Source organism: Girardinichthys multiradiatus, chromosome 8 (genome assembly GCF_021462225.1).
Source record: "Girardinichthys multiradiatus isolate DD_20200921_A chromosome 8, DD_fGirMul_XY1, whole genome shotgun sequence".
NCBI classification, from domain to species: domain Eukaryota; kingdom Metazoa; phylum Chordata; class Actinopteri; order Cyprinodontiformes; family Goodeidae; genus Girardinichthys; species Girardinichthys multiradiatus.
Genome location: NC_061801.1, coordinates 18,550,659 through 18,571,688, shown reverse-complemented (window position 1 = coordinate 18,571,688; position 21,030 = coordinate 18,550,659). Strand labels below are relative to the sequence as shown.

General features: G+C 42.7%; 1 protein-coding gene across 6 annotated transcripts in view; it reads left to right on the top strand.

Annotated features, from left to right (window-relative positions):
- Nucleotides 1-21,030, top strand: part of arhgap24 (Rho GTPase activating protein 24) — a 97,728-nt gene that overhangs the window by 59,341 nt on the left and 17,357 nt on the right. Inside the window, exons 1-2 of one of the 6 annotated variants that reach the window (XM_047373246.1) lie at nt 13,088-13,166; nt 14,193-14,416. The exons of 3 other annotated variants lie outside the window; for them this stretch is intronic. In XM_047373246.1, the coding sequence (XP_047229202.1) occupies nt 14,344-14,416 (73 nt within the window). In that variant the 5' untranslated portion in view covers nt 13,088-13,166; nt 14,193-14,343. 2 more of the 6 variants (XM_047373249.1, XM_047373248.1) reach the window with 2 other exon arrangements.

Sequence of the window (21,030 nt, the reverse complement as noted above, 5' to 3'; positions counted from 1 at the left end):
AGAGCTGCTTGTGTTTACTATCTGAGAGTCAACGCGGGTGCGTTGTAAGACTGGACTGTTAAAACGACCTCATGGTAAAGTTCTCCATTTCCCCTTTGAATTCAATCTCATTGTGCTAGCTTGCCGCCAAAAGTTAGAATCCTTTGTGCTCAGGAGTTAGGGGGACGTTTTATGATCAGAAGATCATAAAGGACAGTCGGAGCTGCGCTCCAACCCCCCACCACTCGCCACCACACCACCACTCATATTCTCATTTCCTTCGTCTGTTGTGCCATAAACTGCTGATTGACTCAATACATACCCACTACCGTTTGTTGAATTTTGCTTATTTAGATGTGTTAGCCCTGTGTTTGTAGAATTTTGCATGTTGAGTAGGTGAAAATTAATAAATATTCACATAGATAAAGAGAGAGCGTTTTGTGTTCATTGTGTGCAAAAAGTGATTCGTCAGTCAAAATAAGGTTAACGTTCCACACGTTTCGACAAAAACGGTCAATTAAACAGTGACATCTCCGGCAATAGTTATTAACTATTACGGAGTATTTAACGGTTGTAATTGTCAGAGGCGTTGAGCCACAATTACAACACCAGAAACATCTCTGGTCTCGATTGATAAATGAGGATTTTGGTTAGGAAGTTGATTTTGTCAGATTATGATTTGTAATTATAATTATTGATCAAGATTAATCAATCAATAATCATAAACCCAACACCAATATAGAACATCTGTGTATCTGTCAACACCTGAAGCTTAACACCTGTGAGTTTGAGTGTGGACGTGCTTTTGTATACAAGGTTTCTCCACAAAAATATGCAATAGCGAGTGTGAGGACCCACAGACCTGCCCCCCTGAACCTGGGACAGATATGGAAGAAATGCAAACTATAGACATCCAAAGGCCCCCCAGAGTACAGAAACCACAGGAGAACCATCGCCGCCCCCCCCCATAATATCCAGGAGAGGGAGAAGTCCAAGAGCCAGCCTGTCACAAAAAAAAAAAACAGGCACACACAGTCACAATCACCCACTTCCACCCTCATGCATACACATAAAATCACTCGCACCCAACATAAAGACAAACAACAATGGACATCATACACTCACTCCCCATGCAGACTCTATACTCCCAGGTCCAGGCGCCGGTACCCCCTAGGGGCAACCAGCCCCCGGACCCAGGAGGTGGTCCCCTTCCCTCCTGGGGCAGAGACAAGCAGACAGCGCCGGCACTGCCCAGACCCGGGTGACCCCGGACCCGCTCCCGCCACCCCGCCCCAAACCCAGTCCCCAACAACCCCCATCCACCTCTGGAAAGGGGGCTATGTACAAAAGAGGGGTCCACATGCCTCAAAGCAGCCCGCCAACAGGAGCCGCCCCAGGACGGAGCAGTCCTGACCGCCCAACGAGCTCCGATCCCAACCCCATGAGTCTCCCACCCCCAGTGAACCCCAACAAGAACCTCCCCACAGGGCCACCCCCAACAAGGACACTGATATCGAACACATCTCTTCCCCACCCGAACCCAAACGCCACGAATCCCCTTCCCCACAGGGGAACACCCCCACAGGTGAAGCCGATGAGGCCACACCCACACAGCGCAAGCTCCACACGCAGCCCCGCTCTAAGAACTGCCGCCGCACCCCGCTCCCCCACTACACAGCGCCCCGCAACGGCAAGGCAAGGGCCCCGCGCAACACCACCCCCGCCAACTGGCGCAACAGGGCAGACCCAACCGAGCCACAACAGGACCCCCGACCCCGCACCATGACGGGACAAACTCATCCACCAAGAGGTCCCCGGCCAGCGGCAGGCATCCAGGGCCAGTGTCCCCCACCACGCCCCAGGGAGAAACACTATCCAGCTCAGCTCTACCATCACCACCCAGCCGATCCAAACGCCGGTGACCCCACGCCCTACAAGTGGACCCAACCCCTCCACCCCACAGGCTGCAGCCCCTCCACACCACCCTCTAGCCCACCGCCCCGATCCCCCCTCGGACACAACAGCCAGCAGAGCAGCACACCTCCAAGCCCACCCAACCCTCCCAGACAGCGCCAGCAGCCCCAGCCCACCAGTCCACGAGAGGGATACATGCACCGGCCGGGTACCTGGGCCATGCAGGCCAACCACTCCAGGCCAAGCACACTTCGCCAGCCGCCCCAGTGCAGTCACAAGACATGCTCCACCACCCAACCCACCCGACCACCAACCGCAGCCCGGCGCCCGACCAAGGCCAGAACCACAGAGGTAAGCAGTGGAAAAAGGCCACGGCGGCCCCAGTTACCGGGCACCCCGCCAACTCCACCCCCAAACCCCGGGGACGCCCCAGCCCAATGGCCACCCGCACCCCTGCATGGTGCACCACGGCCCACCAAGCAGTCCAGCCGGCCAGCCCTTCCACCGAAGCGGCGCCACATCCCAATCAATGCCGGCTAAGACCCCCCTGCCAGAGCCTGGCACCCCCCCAGCCGGCAGACCAGGGCCCAAAGCCAGGGGCAAAGATCCAGGGGAACCCAAGTAATCCCGAGAGAGCTGAAACGCCAGCACCAGACAATCCCCAAGACCCGACCCCCAACCCCAGCCCAAACCCGACTAGAGGGCCCACTCCTCTCCCGGCCTCCGACCACAGATCGGAATTACCGAATGGGGGTGTGAAAAGACCCCAAGCCTGCCTCCGCCAGCTCAAATTTGGTGCTGATGTGTGTTGTTGTACTGTGCATTTAAAAAGAAAAAAACGGTGGGGAAGAGGGTCTGCCACCCCCCCACCCCCCCACCCCCCACTCTGAACCCTCAATGTCTACATGCAATTATACCCTTAGAGGTGAGCGCAGGCACCAGAGGTTAGGCTACTAGGACATCCTCCCTCTTGATGCCATTGAGTGCGCCCACCCACCAAGGCCCTACATGTGAATGTCATGAAAATATTATAAGTGAGAGTGTCTAAGCTGTACAATAAAATTGGGGCACAGGCTGCCATGGGACCGCAGAGATGGAAAACCCTTGCGGCACTCTAATGGCACACCCGCACCCCAAGGCCCTCCATGAGTGGTATTGTGATGGAGCTGGCAGAGGGAGGTGTCCGGGGATGGGGAGGGAAGGACTGGGGGACAAACCACTCTCCCAGGGAGCCAGGTCCCTGGCCGACCCCAATAGGCACCCCCGTTTGCCAAGTCCCAACAAAGGAGGGAGGCATAGGCACATCTGCCGGGCAAAAAACTAGGGACAGGTAACAGGCCCCGAGAACCAACTGAAAACCGGGACCAACGTCCCCAGCCCCCCACCCAGCTCCTCAGACCTGGATCCCCAGCCCCCGTTACCCAGTCCGCCACCCGAAGTAGCCTACGACCCCCAACAAAAAGGAGCCCGCAAGAAGCGCCCAAGCAGCCAAGAATGCGGCCCCACTCCAAACAAAGGAGCAGACCAGCCGGCCCAGCACAACCAAAGTACGCCACACAAAGGAGGGCACATGATCAGCACGCCCAGCCACCCCCGAACCCAAGGGGCAGAGCTAACAGATCGCCCAGCCCCCGACAGCAGCCACAACTAGGCAAGCAGGGCAACAAAACACATCCCACTTCAACACCAAGACCGCCACCAAACTGCACCCGACCCAAACGGCAAGGCCACCCAAATGCAAGCTCCAGGCCAGGATAGGTACATGCACCAATATGAGGCTGAGAAGCCCGACGCAAGAGCAGAGCTCAGCGACGCCCGCCCTGCCACACCCACGCCCGGAGGTCAGAGCCACCACGCACAGGACAACCACCCCAACGCCACAGCACGCCATACAGCGGAAGACGGAATGCATCAAAGAGCACCCAAAGCAAAAGCTGCACACAAAGCTCACACTGTGCAAATGCGCCCCCAGCAGCCCCCCAAAAACAAAGACCCCCATGAAAGTGCACCCCCACGAAAAGAAGACCCGCAGCATCCAGGTCCTAGAACATGCCCAACACCCATACCCCTGCCAGAAGCAGCCCCGCAAGAAGACCCACCCCGAGGCCCACAAAAGGCAAGAGAGCCCACAGAGCCAAAACCAAAACCCATCCGGAAGCCGAGACCAATCCACCCCGAGCAACCCCGGCCAGCCCGCACACTCGAACCATGCAGACCGCTCCGAACCCCCTCCCCCAGACAGAAAAGGGACCGGCGTCAGTAACCGGAACCAAAACAAAGAACCAGAAACCGAGCCGGAACCACCCAAGACCAAACGACGCCCACAACCATCCAAGGCCAACCACCCATCCCCACCCCAGAAGGAAACCTACACCCACCCCAACATTCGGAACAACTCCCAGAGCACATAAGACATTGGACACCCAGGTTGACCCCACCCCACCCCCTCCCACACACCCTCCGCCCCACCAGCAGAATGTGCTCCTTGAAGGAAGGAGCACCTGCAATGAGATGGGACCTACCCACCAGTTTCGGAGGCCCTTATGCCCACCGATACACCAAAGGTCCCTGAGCCAGGGCCGGGCGCCCGGGAATGCACCAGCCCAAAACCCCGGCGACATACCCGCCAGGACCCAAGACCCCCAAGGCCCAGCCAGGACCCCAGCCCGGGGGGCGATACGCCCCAGGAACCCCGAGCCCCCAAGCCCACACCAGACCCACCCAGCAGCAGCACGGGCACCAGGCCAGTGACCTATGTCCGTCAGCGCAGGCCCCCCAAAAGCATTGCATGCAGCTACCAGATGTCTCCCCCAAGAGCCACCAAAGCCCCACCCCGGCTGGGACCACAGCCCCCAGCACCAGACCCCCCAGGGATCCCAGCCCAGGGACAGCCCGTATGCCCCAACCCAGACACCCCCCGTATCTGCCACAACACCCCACAGAATGAAGCCAAGGGCGCCCCACCCCCACTAGGTGATGGAGCCAATTAAAGGAGCCCAGAGAGATTGATTTGACATGGAGGCAGAGGCTGTCTCAAGGCTTATATAATCCAACAGAAAATTTCTATACTGATTAATATTAAGAAGGTTTTTATTTTTCCAGTTCATGAGGATAGTTTTCTTAGCGATGCATAAGGCAGTGAAAACCATGTGAACTGAATTTGTCTCTATGATGACATCATCTACGTTGCCCAACAAGCAAACTGAAGGAGAAGGTGAAATATTACATCTCAGACACTTTGATAAGTCTTCACATATCAGACACCAGAACCTCTGAATGGGTGTACATAACCATAGTGCATGGATGTACTTGTCTGGTATATTGCTTGTGCAGTGTAAGCAAGTATTGGAAGGTGCCAAGCCCATCCTGAACATCCGTTAACCTGTATAGTATACTCTATGAAGGATTTTATATTGTATTAATTGCAAACTGGGGTTACTTGTCAGTTTAAAAGTTCTGGAACATATCTGAGACCAGAATGTTTGGTCAAAGTTAACTGATAAGTCCACCTCCCATTTCGTAATAGGAAGGGAAATTGATTCAGTGTCCTGTATATTTTAGACATTAATTGGGGGGGTTGAGTTTTAGGAACTCTAGTACACTTGATGGCATTTGTAACCCAAATTCTAAAAATGTATTCTTGTCCATCCCGTATTATATAATTAATCTGTTAAATGGGATGAACTGAATTCCTTCAAATATATGTTCCAGGTATTTAATTCCTTTACTCCTCCAATATGGAAAATGTATCATATTATTTTTTGTAGGATGTCAGGGTTGTTCCAGATGGGTGTACATCTGCACGGGATTAGTGAAGACCCTGTCATTTTTAGATATTCCCACCATGCTGTCAGAGAGGTTGAGGCTTTTGAAGCATACATGCCGTTTTGTATTTGAGCTAATAAATGGTAGATCGGAAATCTTTATATTATTGCATAATGTCTGTTCTACATCTAGCCAGGGTTCATCTAGAAGACTGTGTTTAAACCATTTTGAGATATAATGTAGCCTGTTGGCTAAGAAGTAAAGATGAAAGTTAGGCAGATCTAGTCCTCCTTTATCTTTGGTCTTTTGTAGTGTTTTTAGGGTAATACTTATCTTTCCAGAGAAATTTAGTGATGGAGGAGTCCAGAGATCTAAACCAGTCAGATGACGGTTTATTCGGAATCATTGAGAATAAGTATTTGATTTTTGGCAAGACCATCATTTTTATTGAAGCAACCCTGCCCATGAGTGATATGGGTAGAGATTTCCATCTAGCAAGATCATCTTCCACTTATTTTAAGAGCGGGATGTGGTTTAGTTTTGTTAAATCTGCCAATCTAGGAGACACATTAATGCCCAAATATGTAATATTCCCTGATTGTAGTTGTATATTCGGAAAATTGTTGAAAGAACAATTAATTGGAAGAACTGTCGATTTTAACCAATTTATTGAATAGTCTGAAATTCTTGAGAAAGAATTTATCAATCCAATTACCTGAGCGACAGAGGTTTGCGAATGCTGGAGAAAGAATAATACATCATCTGCATAAAGACATATTTTATGTTCAATATTCCTGCATTTTATGCCTTTAATATCTTTAGTTTGTCGGATTGCTGCTGCTAGTGGTTCAATAAAAATAGCAAATAATGAGGGGGAAAGTGGGCATCCCTGCCTTGTGCCCCTCTAAAGACAGAAGCAGGAAGATGTTTGGTTATTTGTTCTGATACATGCCGCTGGGGAACTGTATAATATTTTTATCCAGTTTAATGAATGCCTACCAGTTTAATGAATGCCTACCTTTAATAAAACCAGTTTGGTCAGGATGTATTATGAGAGGAGTAACCTTTTCCAGTCTTTTTGCGAGGGCTTTACAGATTATTTTGAGATCGACATTAATAAGGGATATGGGTCGGTAGCTGGTAGGGAGTACTGGGTCTGTTCCTGGTTTTAACAAGTGAGTGATGTTGGCAGAATTTATATTTGGCGGAAGTCTGCCATTTTTTTCAGTTTCCTGCACCATTCTTTGGAATATTGGGGCCAAAATATTCCAGAATTCTTTGTAAAACTCTGTTGGGAATCCATCTGGGCCTGGAGCCTTTTTATTGGGCATGCTTTTTAGAGCTTCTTGGATTTCGGCTGAAGTCAGTGGTACATCCAGGGCCATCGCTTGATTATCTGATATTTTAGGAATTGTTACTTTATCCAGAAATTGATCAATGTCATTATCTGATGGGTCTATCTGTGGTGAGTATAAAGCTTTGTAGAAATCTCTGAAAGTGCTGTTTATTCTTTCAGGATCATAAACTGTATTCCCTTTTGAGTCTTTCACAACAAATATTGTTGTTCTTTCTTTATTTATTTTTAGTTGGTTAGCTAAAAAGCTACCTGATTTATTGCCATGTTCAAAGTTTTGTATACGAAGTCTTTGTACAAAGAATTGGGGTTTTTTGTTGATGATTTCATTTAATTCTAGTTTGGCTTTACGCAGTTTGCCCAACTTTTCCTCTTCCTGGGAAGCATCTAACAGTTTAATGGTTTCTTCTTATTCCTGTATACGTTTGTTTTTTTCTTTTTTCTTCTTATGTGATGAGAATGAGATTATTTTACCTCTCATCACTGCTTTCCCAGCCTCCCAGAGAACAGATGTTGATGTCCCCGGGATATCATTAAATTCCAAACATGAAGTCCACTCTTTTTTTAAATATTTAATAAATTCTTCGTCCTTAAGCAATGATGTATTAAACCTCCAGTTTTTGCTTTGTGGGTTTTCTTTCTTATTTACTTGAGTTAAGGAGACAGGTGCATGATCGCTGACAGCTATAGGGTGTATCTCAGTGTCTCAAATGTCAGTCAACAACGAGCTGCTGACTAAGAAATAATTCAGACGAGAGTAAGATTGGTGGACATGTGAGAAGAATGTATATTCTCTGTGATTAGGGTGAAGAGATCGCCATGCATCGCAAAGTCCGTAATCACTCATGTACTGTCTAACTATATTTATTGATTGCCAACTGCGCTGAGTCCCTGTTGTACTCCGCCTGTCTATTTCTTCATTTAGACCAAAGTTGAGATCGCCGCCAAGAAGAAGTGAGCAATCCAAGTGTTTAGACAGTGCAGAAAAAAAAGAATGGAAGAATGGGGGGTCATCAACATTTGGGGCATATATACTGACAATACATATCTTTTGGTTATGTATAGATATTTTTATTATTATAAATCTACCCTCTGGATCTGTAACTGTGTCTAATACTGTAAAGTTAACATTTTTGTGAATTAAGATTGCTACTCCCCTTTGCCTAGAATTATAGCAGGCAGAAAACAAATTAGGAAACTCAGGTGATTTAAGATCATTTGCAGCTGTGGCAGATTTATGAATCTCTTGTAATAAGACAACGTCTGCCTGTAGTCTTTTAAGCTGTTTAAATTTTTTTTACTTTTTCTCTCTGGTGCCGGCTCCATGCACATTCCATGTGAGAAACCTTAGTGTGCCCATAGTTGTGCGTGTATCGCTAACATTGTACAGCGTATGTCACCACAGAAACAGATAGACCCAAGTGAAATCATAGTCAGTGCTTGGGGTTGCCTGATATAAAGTCCAGAAGCAGAGATATGGCAGGGAAAAAGACAGAAAATTAAGAAGCTGATGCCTTCGCTGATATATTTCTTCCTAATTGGGAATAAAACTCGTCTCCGATTGAGGATCTCCTTTGGGAACTGTTCATTAATGCTGAAGTTCGTTCCCCACAGCTCTCTGCCCCGACTTCTGACCTGCTCTTTTTGTTTATAGTGCTCGAATTTTGCTACAATTGGCCCAGGTCGGCTGTGTTCGGGTTTCTTACCTCCGAGCCGGTGAACACGATGGAAAGTGATGTTTTTTACCTCGTCACTTGGGAGTTTTAGCTGACGTTGGAGAACTTCACGGACCGTGGATTCGGCGTCCTCCTCTGCCCGTTCCGGGATACCGGAGAAAACAAGGTTGTCCCGTCGGTTGGCCTGTGTATCCAGGATGGTCTCCTTGAATTTTTTATTTTCTCCGGACAGCTGCGTCATTCCATCGGTGAGTGTTTTCACGCTATCCCTCAGTGTTTGGTTCTCAGCTATTAGCGAAGCGAGTTGTTCTTGGCCAAACTCCAGAGACTCCCTCAGAGCTTGAGATTCCCTGTGGAGAACCTCCACCAGGGCGAGACGGGCATCCAGGCTGGTTAGCTTCTTATCGATAGAGTCCAGGACATCAGCTAGCTTTTCTCTGGAGAGATAGTGGGGGTGCTGGCTGAGCACTCTGAACGGGTGCGTTTTGATGTTGGTGTGGCCATGGGTGGAGATTTTTGTGGCTTGCCCATAACAATGTTATCAAAACATACGTCCACGTAGCTCTCCAGGGTGTCCAAGGTTTCCTCGTCCAGTTTCTTTTATTGGGAAAATATGAGACAGCGGTTAGTATTTTACACGTTTCTATGTTCGGCTTGAATTAATTGGCTTGTTTTACCTGAGTTCTGTCGTGTTTGTTTACCAATATGCCGCCATATTACTTGCGCACAACTCTCGCGAGATCTCAGCCGCTCATCACCTCCCTCCAAATAATTCTTGAGACAGTACTTGCCACGACCTTTCTTTAGATGGTTATCTACAAAGAAGACCAGGGTGGTCCATTATTAGTTTTCAAGTATGTACAATAAACTTGCAACACAAACTGCAAAATGGAAAGTGTTAAGGGAAACTATCTGATGCAAAAATGACACAGTGACCCAGGCTAAAATCCAAACATTTTATAGCAAATAGAGCAGGCCCCGGTCTGACTAACCATTGGCTCGACTGTGCAGGGTAAACTTCTTTTTCTTTCCCTAAACTGTGGCCGTTCGGACAGCTACCTACTGCTAGGAAGATACTGACTGCTTACATCCTCTCCACAGATCCCCATCTTGAGCAATTGAAACTACCCATTTAGGTAAAAGACTTCTCTTTAAAGCTGTAGTTTCCAAATATTCAGCAACCAGTGCTTAAAAACACACAGAGAAAATGCCACCACCAGTGGTTCTCTGTCTCTGCTACATCACTAGAAATCCTTTTCTTCAATCACACTTGCCTACAGCTCTTCACTCTACACTCCAGACACTTTCGTTCGGTGACTTTTTTAATGGCTTCGTCACAGAAGTGCCGTCGTGTACAGCACTGCTGCCATTACCAAAATTAAAATGCGCTTGCTTTTCTGAAGCGAATATCTGTTGAAAGTTTTTACTTTCTCATTTCACACAAACAGACACAACCCAAGAAATATTAAACAGTGACACAGGGGCTTCTACTCTGGGAACACATACCCTAATTTAATCCATCATGTTCTACCTCACCAATCAATACGAGGACAATGAAGTAGTGAAAGGCTCATAAATGTGGTGATTGATAAATGTCACTTAGGTTTATCTCTACTTTTCATCAAAATAATGCTCCCCATGACAGGTCTTTCAACCTCCTAAAGCAATCAGACTACTGGAAATGCTGACTAATGCATCAGTGTCACATGACAAGTAAATTCATTGAAAAACTGAATTTGTGTCGTGACTAAAAATCAAATGTTTTCTATAGTTTGGAAAAACTAGTTCTGTGTTTTACTCTCACTAATTGTCTGGGGAAAAAAGCTAGGTGCTGTTAATCACAACAGACCAGAAGTCAGGTTAGCCTTGTGTGAGAGGTTCGAAGGGCTTCACGAAGGGCTGAGGCAGCCTAGCCATTTTGACTGTGGGGAGTGCAGGTGTGCATCTACCCTGAAGCTCTCATCAGTGCTGAAAGGTGATACTACAAGGTATTATTAGACAAAGAAGCAGATGCTTTTTCTAGTCCTCTCCTATGGCAAATAAAAGAGGCTTTACTGTCTTCTTCACATGCAAGGTTTAATTTACTCTGCCAGTTTACTTTCACACAATATATCTAAGAAATCATTTGACAGTCAGCTATGAGAATAAGATATAGATTAAAAATAAAATTTTTCTTTTTTTCACTCAAAACATTTCATAGGAGTTTTGTCTTTAATTGTGTTGCATATGCATAAGAGCAAATTTATATATCCCAGAAGCCTCTTAGGGAGATCGTTTGTTCTGGTAAAAAGTGCACACCCGTGATTTTCTGATGTGCACTTGAAACAGATGTATAGTCTCATGCCAATGCATAACATATTGCTGATTTATCGTAGTGAAGTATGTTCACATTACTGCCAGAAACATGCTTGTTTCATACAAGCACTGTGAGTGCAAATACACACAGTATAACTCTCACCTGTGGATCTAGGTTTTCTCGTTTATTTTTATGTTCTTTGTTGTCATGAAAAACTGAAGGAAATGAACAGCTTCGTGAAAAACATTGTAGGTTCTTAATGGTGATGCATCGATGGAGCAGTTGACAAAATCAGCCGATTTTCCCTTGATCAGCTCTATCCTGTAGTTGTCAGGTCTAATACTGAAAAATCTGATTTATTTCACTGTTCATGAAACGCACAAAAAAGGAAAGCTCCACTTTTTTTGATCTGTAAACACATTGACAAGCGGCCTGTTCTTTAATTTGCTTTGGTTTGAGTATAACAAAAACCTGAAAAATGTAAGGGAATCATCTTTTATGACGGCTAGTATTTGAATAGTAATTGCTTCATTTTCTACCACCCCTATCATAGAACCGGTTGTGTTGTTTAATAGCAGATTCTGTTATTTGCGTTTTGACGTTTTATCTGTCTGGATTTTGCTTGTGTTTGGTTTTGATTTTAATATTTATACTCTCTGGTTTTCATTGTTCACTACTGGTTCCCCATGTTTGCTCACCTGCTCGTGTCCATTGCTGTTCCTCATAGCCGCAGTTTTTGCTCCTTGTGTTTCCATTGTTCAATCTGGCTCTCTGTCGCTACTTCAAGCTTCGTTCCTGAGTTTTTCTAAGTCTTTTTATTTTTTACTCATCAAAGAAAACTTATACTATCTGGTTCTGCATTAGGGTCCTCCTTCAATCACATCATGACAGCCAATCACACAGTATGTGCAACTTCCTAAGCAACACCCTTTCATACTCTCTGTATAATTATCTGACTAACAGGAACCACGAGAGAAAAAAAAATCCCTGAACACCAATAAATATTCATTGCCTTATTTTTTAAGCAATGGTCATGGAAGTTTTCAGCCACTACTCAGAACCAGAAGAAATCATAATCAGCTTTGTTGGCTAAGATTGTGCACACAAACAAGGAAATGTTATTTCGGTTTCAAGCGCTCACACCTTTCGGACATTTAGTATAAATAAGTAAACATTAGAGGAAATGAATAAAGGATAAAACTTCTACTTAGTTTATGACTCTGATATGACATCGTAAGCAATGTAATAATGTATCATTTCCATCCCGGGGCACAAGTAGAAAGGGAATGAATTATTTCACCAGCTAAGCTGTAGCTAGCTTGTACATAAAACAACATAAGAATGTTACAGTTCACCGTAGAGCTCATTTGTATTGTACCTCTGTGACTCCTTTTTGTTTATCATGCCAACTTATGTTACAAGTTTGTAGCTTTGGGTCCAGTCTGAGACGTGATCCTCTTTCTAAATTGGAAATTGAAACCCCTTGCATAATGGTATATTTACAGCAGCACTGGCAGGACTCACAGACATTGCTCTTGGGCAGGCATGAAATCAGAACAGAGACACTTGGCTTTTGGACAACTCTATGACCGCAATGAACGGACTGACCCATTGCTTCCCCCAATGGTGCTCAAGACAACCCATTAAAACTTTGTTACCAGTACACTGTGCAACAGATTTCACTGTTTATGACAAAAAACGTCTCACTGTTCATCTGGATGTTTATTAATAACAGTTTCACACCATATTGGTCTGCCTGATGTGTTCTGCCTAATTTTGTAATTATTTTTGGGGGATAATGTAAAACTTATACATCTGAGTGCATAAATTCTAGGGTTGATTTAAAAATTGTAATCCATTTCCTTTTGCTATGATTACCTACTTCCCTAAGGGTGCCAGTGAGAGACAGAAGAGCTAAACAATTGTTGTCCTCTTTGACCTCCCCACTGCTATTCATTTTGTTTCTCATTCAGCATCAGATGGTAATGGATACCTATCGTAACTCTATGGAGTCTGTGTTCCCCACCAGATAATGTCTTTGGGGACGCAGGTGGAGGCTAATGTTTTGGTGTCTGTCTTGAGATCATGTCTATTGAGGGACGAGGACCACCATGACATCAGGAAGACAATTAGCCATCGATACCTTACCAGGGGGTCGTGTGAAATGGGAAAACCCTTACAGGTACATGGTGGGAAGATGTAGCTGCAGAAAAAATACCAACATGCGGATGAATAGATGAATTATCATTTCCTGTAGCTTTTGTTGTCTCTTTACTAAAAATTATGGCATTATTTGTTTTATTCTTTCGTCTAAGACAGGACAAGATAATTTAAATAACCTAAAGCGTAACTAGACTAAAAGCCATCTTTTATTGTGTCATGCATCATGATTTGGAAATACACATCTGGAGTTAGAATGCAGCACTCAATTACAAATTCTGAGCAATATTTAAAATGGTAACTGACTTCCAGCTCCCATTGAAATGACTTCTGCTGATGTCTCTTTAACAGAATGTTAGCTTAGCATGGATCCAAAACTAGCAATGTGATAATTACAGCACTGCGTAATTTTTTATTAATTTCCCAATGATAAACTTTGAAAACATGCCAGGCAAATAGGTGTTGTGAGATTTCACAATGACGTAAATATAGTCTCGCAAAACACTTGTTTTTTTTTTTAACAAAGACCTTTTTTTTTTTTTTTTTACAATTTCCTGTCATTGGTTAAAGTAAAGATGAAGTTGTTTAGGCAGCAACAGTTGGAGTTGCAAGTCTGTTATTTTTCAAGCCAGAAGTTGAAAAGCCTGGGAACCACTGGTTAAGTCATCCTGTCAATAAATAAAATAAAAACTGAAGTATAATCCATAATGATAGTGCTTTTATATACTCCTAACATAATACATTCCAAATACATTAATTTAATGCCATGTTCAAACGTTCACCGTGTTGACAATTCTGTTGATTGCATAGTGAGTGAGAGATCATGTGTTTGCTTAGGGGGTCGTGCCCTGTGTCAAACTGTGGTGCTCTTCAAGCCTTCACAGAGATCTGCCTATTGTTCCCATACAGTGCTTTAGTGTGTGTGTGTGTGTGTGTGTGTGTGTGTGGGTGTGTGTGTGTGTGTGTGTGTGTGTGTGTGTGTGTGCGGATAGTCACCAACCCCTGTTGCAAACCTCACACCCTCCCTTTCTCTTTCTCACCCTCTCAGCTGTGCTCACTCACTCATTCTGAGTTGGGCCAAAAACCAGCAGCGCAGATCCTCCACTCAGGATCTCCCGTCCTCAAGTTAACAGGGCCACCGGGACTTTCCAACCACATTTAGAAACCCGTCTTTTCTGTGCCGAGAGTGCGAACGAAACATGGAGGTGGTTCATCAGGCAGTTCATAGTTTACCACAGTATGGAATGTCTGGTTTGCTACCTTTACATCAAGGTAATAAGTCTTTTGAAAGACCACATTCTCTTTATTACAGATGAATACATGATATTTTAGTGAAGACTTCCTTGTTCAAACAGCTGTTCTTTTCTGTGTTTAAAGTAATGATGAGGTAATATGTGAGGATGACTTCATTTGAGCACAGGAGGATTTAGATTATAAGATAAGTTTTGTCTCTAATTGGTAATCCTGCTTCCACATGAGTGGACAGACATTTTGCTGTGTAGCGCTGCTTGCTGCCCAGTGAGTGACTTCCTGTTATGTTGGATGTATTTATGCTGCATGGACTTCTGAGAAGACTATCATTAGACACATTATTGAATCCCAACTTGCCCTTGCTTGCAGCAAACCAGACAACTCTTACAGACAAGAGAGAATCGACCCTTTGTATTCATCTAATCTCTCACTGTTTAAACACAGGCACACTCAAGGAGAATTATGACACAGATTTCTTCATTTCAGCAAGGTAGTTACTGGATCTGCATTGTTTCCTGCTCCAGCTGCAGCTGCTTCCTCCTCTTGGCAGGCAACACAAACTCAGTCTGGAAGAAGTTAGCCTTTCTACAGTACAAAGTGGCTTCCATTTAGTAAATACATTATATTGTAGGTCTAGTAGTGGTGAAATTAGGACTTTGGATCTACTTTTTAACTAGAAAATGCAAATCTAATGTTTGAACTACACAACAGCTTCTTTACTGCCGACAAACTTAAGAATTGTGATGTTGACCATTAAAAACGGGTCAGTTTCTACTCATTAATGTCTCTGTTGAGGTCATCACAGATGTTCCACTAACTCAACTTTTATTTATTTAACATACTTTTTCAATGAATTGGCAAGGAAAATCTCATAATGTGAATGTAAGAATCACACCGTGTAAAGAATTACACTGCCATCAAATTTAGTGCCAAATGTGCTCTATAATGGGGTTAGTTTGTTTGGGTTTTGCAGGACTTTCAAAGGTAGAGGTCAGAGTGAAGTGTAAGGGGGTGTGCAGGTATTTCTAAGCAATTACAGCACAGTGGGATCCTTTGTTGTCTCCCACCTGTTTTAGACCATTAGTTAAAGTCGGCAGCTGGCCACTTATTTAAGCCGGTGGCCACAACTGGAATGAACAGTTGTTGTTTGAAGACAGACAAGCTCAGATAGCAATTATGACATGACACGACGGAGATAATTTAATATAATGCCAAGCTGTCAGTCATCAGTAACAGGGTATAGAGTTGATCAGATGTGCACTGCCTGACATGCTATTAAATTTAGTTGGGTTGTTCACCTGCCAGGATCATGAAAAAGGGGGATTTGTCCCTGCAGGTCAGAGGTCAGTCTCTGCCTCAAGCACAGGACTTTAAGTATCTTTGTGTCTTGCTCACAAGCAATGGCAGGATGGAGCAAGAGATGGATAGAAGGATTGGGGGAGCAATATTGGTGCCACTACATCTGTTATGTTGAAGAAGCAAGAGGCAAAAGTGACGTTCTCCATTTAGAGGTGTACCATCTATGGTCTAACTTTGACCTTTGGTCATGAGATATGGATCAAGGAGAAGCAGCAAAATAAGTCAGTTTGTGTATTTGATCATTTTATCTCCTAGGTGCAAGACATTTCCCACTAGGAGAAGATTCCTTGGCAGACCCATGACTGACTGAAGAAAAGGGATCTGAAAATAATTGTGTAGACCTGAATCACAAAAACAATCTTGCATAAATTCCTACATTCTCTTTTCAAAATTATTTTGTGGGAATCTATTTTAATGAATGGGCACACCCATGGATTGTTTTTAGTAGAAGTCGCTGGACTTATGTGTTCCTATTTTCAATTAAATCTAAAATCAAAATAAAAAATATGGTTGATAAAAGAACATTTTTAAGATTTTAAATTGTTAGTGAGTACTGTATTACACCCTTAGAAATTTTATGAAGTGCTCATCTTTGGATTTTGGTTGTGGGCGGCACAAAGTCATATCAATGGCTAAAAATGGCCTGCAAGCCCCACCTTGGACACCCCTGGAAAAGAGGAACCAGTGGACGGATGTTCATGCGCACTATCTAGTTATTGTGTCTGGGTCTGCTACAGTAACAATTATGTAGTTGAAGTAGAATGTTCTGTATGAGAGAAACAGAAATGGACTGACTGCATTTCAATAAAGATGCAGCATTTCCCGATCTTGTGTCCTTCAAGTAGCTAGAATACACTTAGAATCTTAGTCTGTTGCTGTTGTATTGTTAGAATTTTAAATTCTTTTGTTAAGCTGTTTGCTTTTTCGAGTTGTCCTTGGAAACAAAGTTAACGATTATGGTTGGCTCATCATTTACAAGGTTTTAGAAGGCAATAGAATGAAATTTGAACCAAAAAATGATTCTGCATTTGTTTTCTCTTGGATCTTTATGGCAGTCAAAGTTTAAGGCTATTCTTTTCTTACATTCTCTGTTTATCTGACAGTGATTTTTGTCAGAGGCTAAATGAGAGTTAAGTGACCATTAATTGCCTAAACAGGGCCATTTGGAGATTTACTACTAGCATTGGGTTGCTTCATATAAAGGAAAAGTGTTTCTTCTCAACCATCTTCAGAAATCCAAATACAGACTCTTTTTACACGAAAACTCAGCATCAACAGGAAATGGCCACAGGAACAGGAGTCTGCTGTAATGGCCTTGGTATGCCGTATAATCCTGTTGCACGCTTGTTTAGCAGCTCCATAATTACTTTTTTTTTTTCTAGAGGAAATGCTATCCATCCAAGCAAGTATTGTAAAGAATGATTGATTTTAAATGTGGTAAAAAAAAACAAAAAAACTCACACACAAGCACAATGTCTTTGCGTGGAAATTGAAAGAAGCAATGCTGGCAGGGCTGAGTGAGAAACTTTCAAGTGAGAAACTCAGAGTTAGTGGTAATTAGTGTAACTGAGTGAAATAACACAAAATTGAAAAACCAATTGTGTTTGCGTTGTAGCATTAGAGGCAGTATTAGGCAAGTATTATTCTCTCCTGTAACATTTTGTATTATACTGCAGAGTAAATCTGCATATCTTAAAAGTAATTAATTAAATTAAATTAAAGACTTATGAGCTCATTTTAAATAAATGAAAAGTCTGACTTATATGTTGTCATGATTCTTTGAACTTTACTTTTATTCTTCTTTTGTATTACATTGTTTTCTGTTTTTTTATTTTCTTTTATAATTTTCTTTTTCATTTTGTTATACATTCAATTAATTCAAATTTAGCATTCTATAGAGGGTATACTGATATATAAATTAGTGATAGTTCTTCATTTGTAAGCTCAAACATTTAAACCTGAGCCCTGTGTCTTCAAGGTCCTTGTTTAAGACACTAAATCCCTTAATGTCCACTGATATGTGTGTGAATGAGAGAACAAAGTAGACTGCGCAGACATTTAATAGACAGTAGTCCTTTATGAGTTTGTTTGGGGGTATGAAAGGATTAGGTCACCGCTATCATATCAGATCCGACCAGATCAGACCAGACATAAAAAAGACCAGAAACGGACACTGTTTAAATATATAATCATAATAAAACACACACTAGATTATAAAATGGCTGGGTAAAACTTGAGTTGCATGACAAGTAGCTTTTATACATATATAGCTACCTTTTCCAAGTGTGTTGATAAAATTGGAGTGTTTGAAAACAACCTAGCTACACTATATTAACTTTACCAGGCACATTTTTAAATGTCCCTGCAGAAAAAAATAACAGTTTACAATAAGAATAAGTAGCAGATGCAAGGTTAGGTTTACACACTGTGTCACACTGAGGTCATGCATAGCCTAAGCTGTGAAGAACTATTTTTTGGCTGATTTAAAATGTAAGAAACATGGAGGGTGAAGATAATAAAAGTATTGGTTTGTCAAAGGACAAGCTAATGAGCTGAGACTAATTTTAATTTAGACTTTTATTCAGTTCTAGATTGATGCGCATTGAGGACTTTAGAAGTTTGTCACAATAAAAACAAGCATGTAACAGCTGCTACATCCTGACATATCATCTCTACACAGAGACAGAGAGGATCAAGGTTGTAGCTTTTGATAAGAAAAACAATATTTATACTATGTTTCTGATAAAGCAGTTGCTTGCAGGTTTTCTTTTGTGGCAATTAACATGTGTATGCGCATGCATTAAAAGCAGTATGCAAGCAACCTTGTACAATAAAGAGGTTTTCAGGAGTAAAAGCTGAGGACTACAGCTGTAGATCTTGCAAAAGGACAACTGTTCGCTCACAGTGTGACCCGTAAACAGTCATTAAGATGTTGACTATGTAAACGGCAAGTTAAATGCATTTTAACCACCTACAGTTAAGCCCAAAATTATTTATACCCCTGTGGTATTTAGATTTAAAATAATCTTTTAATTTGGATCAGAGCTTATTTTAATGCTGTAGAGTGATACTGCCAGACCCCTGACTTGAATCTGATAGAGAATCTTTGGAGGGAACTAAAGATTAGGTTATGGTAAGCAGGCCTTCTAGTCTCAAAGACCTGGAGCTCATCACAGAAGACAAATTCTCAAAAAAAAAAAACAACATGGAAAAAGCTGGCCAGCATTTAAAAGAAATGAGCGGGGGCGGGGTGCTTTTGGCCCCTGTAAAACCTTGCTACGGCCCTGGTGACTATCTCACCCGGTAAATCTGACACAGAGAGGACACGCTACACATCGACACATGGTCGTTTTCTCATTTGACTAAATCCAATAACTGATCTGCCACCTAGCGGCGCTGATCACGTGGTGGACTCCGGGCTGAGTAAACGCTGAGCTCCGGGACCCGAACAAAGTAAATCTGGAGCGGCGGATCTCGCCCAGCAGCTGAAGAAACACTCCCATGTGCGAGCACAAGTGAGCGGCTCTATTACCCGGTTAGTACGTGCTTTCATGGCTTTACTGTGGAGTACTAGTTGCAATGAAACACTGTTGCGCGTCGCTGCTTGGAGGGATAAGAAATGAAATGAAACTATGGATTTGAGGAAGTCAGGAGGTGAGCCGGAGTTGCCTTTTGTTTGTGAAAACGGACGCGTTCAGTTATTAGCGGGAAGGTTTTTACATGTTTAATGCAGTTTGGGTGTTTGCTGGCATCTGTGAGGCTAAGGACAGGCGCCTGGTGAAGTTTAATGCTTCCGCTGCAAGGTGTAGCCTAATTAATTAATGAGAGCGCTGAGGACAATCAATAGATGACGGTGACTAATCACTGGAGTAGAAGGGGAGCCCCTTAGACTACTTAGACGTGATTAAAGACCTTCCTCTTGGACACGCAGTCATTAGATAGAATAGAACTAAGCTGTTTTTATTATTAAAGTTATTAAATTGGTGGTTGATGGTAACTTAAGGCACAAAAAGTGGAATAATGATGAACAGATAGATACTATGGAAATCTAAATTCTACAAATAAATCTTTCGACTATCACTAAAATGTCTTTACTTTATTAACATTGAAAAAATACATAAAACAATGTAATAAAAATTCACTGAAACAAGTATGCTTTAAATAAATAAACCCCTTATACTTAGAATGAGCATAAGTAGAATAAGTTCACTATTTATTTATGTATTAGTTGGCTTGCATGTTAACCAATCCAGTGTTAGAGAGTATTTCATAAACCATGATAATTATGAATTTATATAATATTAATATGTATTAAAGGTATTTATTTCCATTTTTTTATCCTGGTTTTGTGCACTTGGTAGTATACTGCTATTTGTGGTGTTTGGAATAAATTATAGCTGCTGATGCAAAATTTCTTGCACTATTCACTTTCTTTTCTCTTATCATGGTTCAAATATTCAAATATTTGAAACCAATCACCTCATAATGTTTTAGTTTAAAAGTGCAGTAATTGTCTTGGTAGTTTCAGTAGAGGAAAGCATGACACAACCTGACAGTTTTTTATATTACTATTTTTGAAATGATAAAAAAACATGGACTATTTTTTTATACATGTAACATGTTTGCTACAAATGTAATAAAACTGCAACACTCAAAGTCGGTTCCAAAAGCCACGACTGAAAGTGACAACAGTGAAATATTAAAAGATTCCCCATAGGCAAGGCAAGAAATAAGACAGTGAGAACTAGTTGTAATACTTACTAAAATACAGTATCCAAATGTAATTTATTCATTATGAATCCATTTCTTGATTATACATAGGCACTATTTATAAACCGCTCTGGTACCCTCCCATTTAACAGTTTAATATGCATGAAAAAACAGGAATGGGTAGTAATAGTATAACAACTATCTGTTGCTTTTTATCAGTGAGTTGTGTGATCACATCACTATGTTTCAGATTTTACACCAAAGATCACCAAATGTTTGTTCTTTTTTATTCATTTTGGTAATTTCTTTTCAGTTATTCTATTTATTTGAGCACTGGAAATTTAAAGGAGAACTGACCTGAAATGTGCAGGACACTTTCCTTAGACATTGTCTTAAAATGACTGGACGTACACACTGATCCATCCTTAGCAGCTATGCATCCTGTCAGTGTTACATATAACATAGCTTTACAACTTCCCCCTGAAATAGTAATTTAAGAAAATACTTTTTCAGAGTGACCAAATAAATCACATTGAACATTGATCAACATTGACAAAATACAGCGT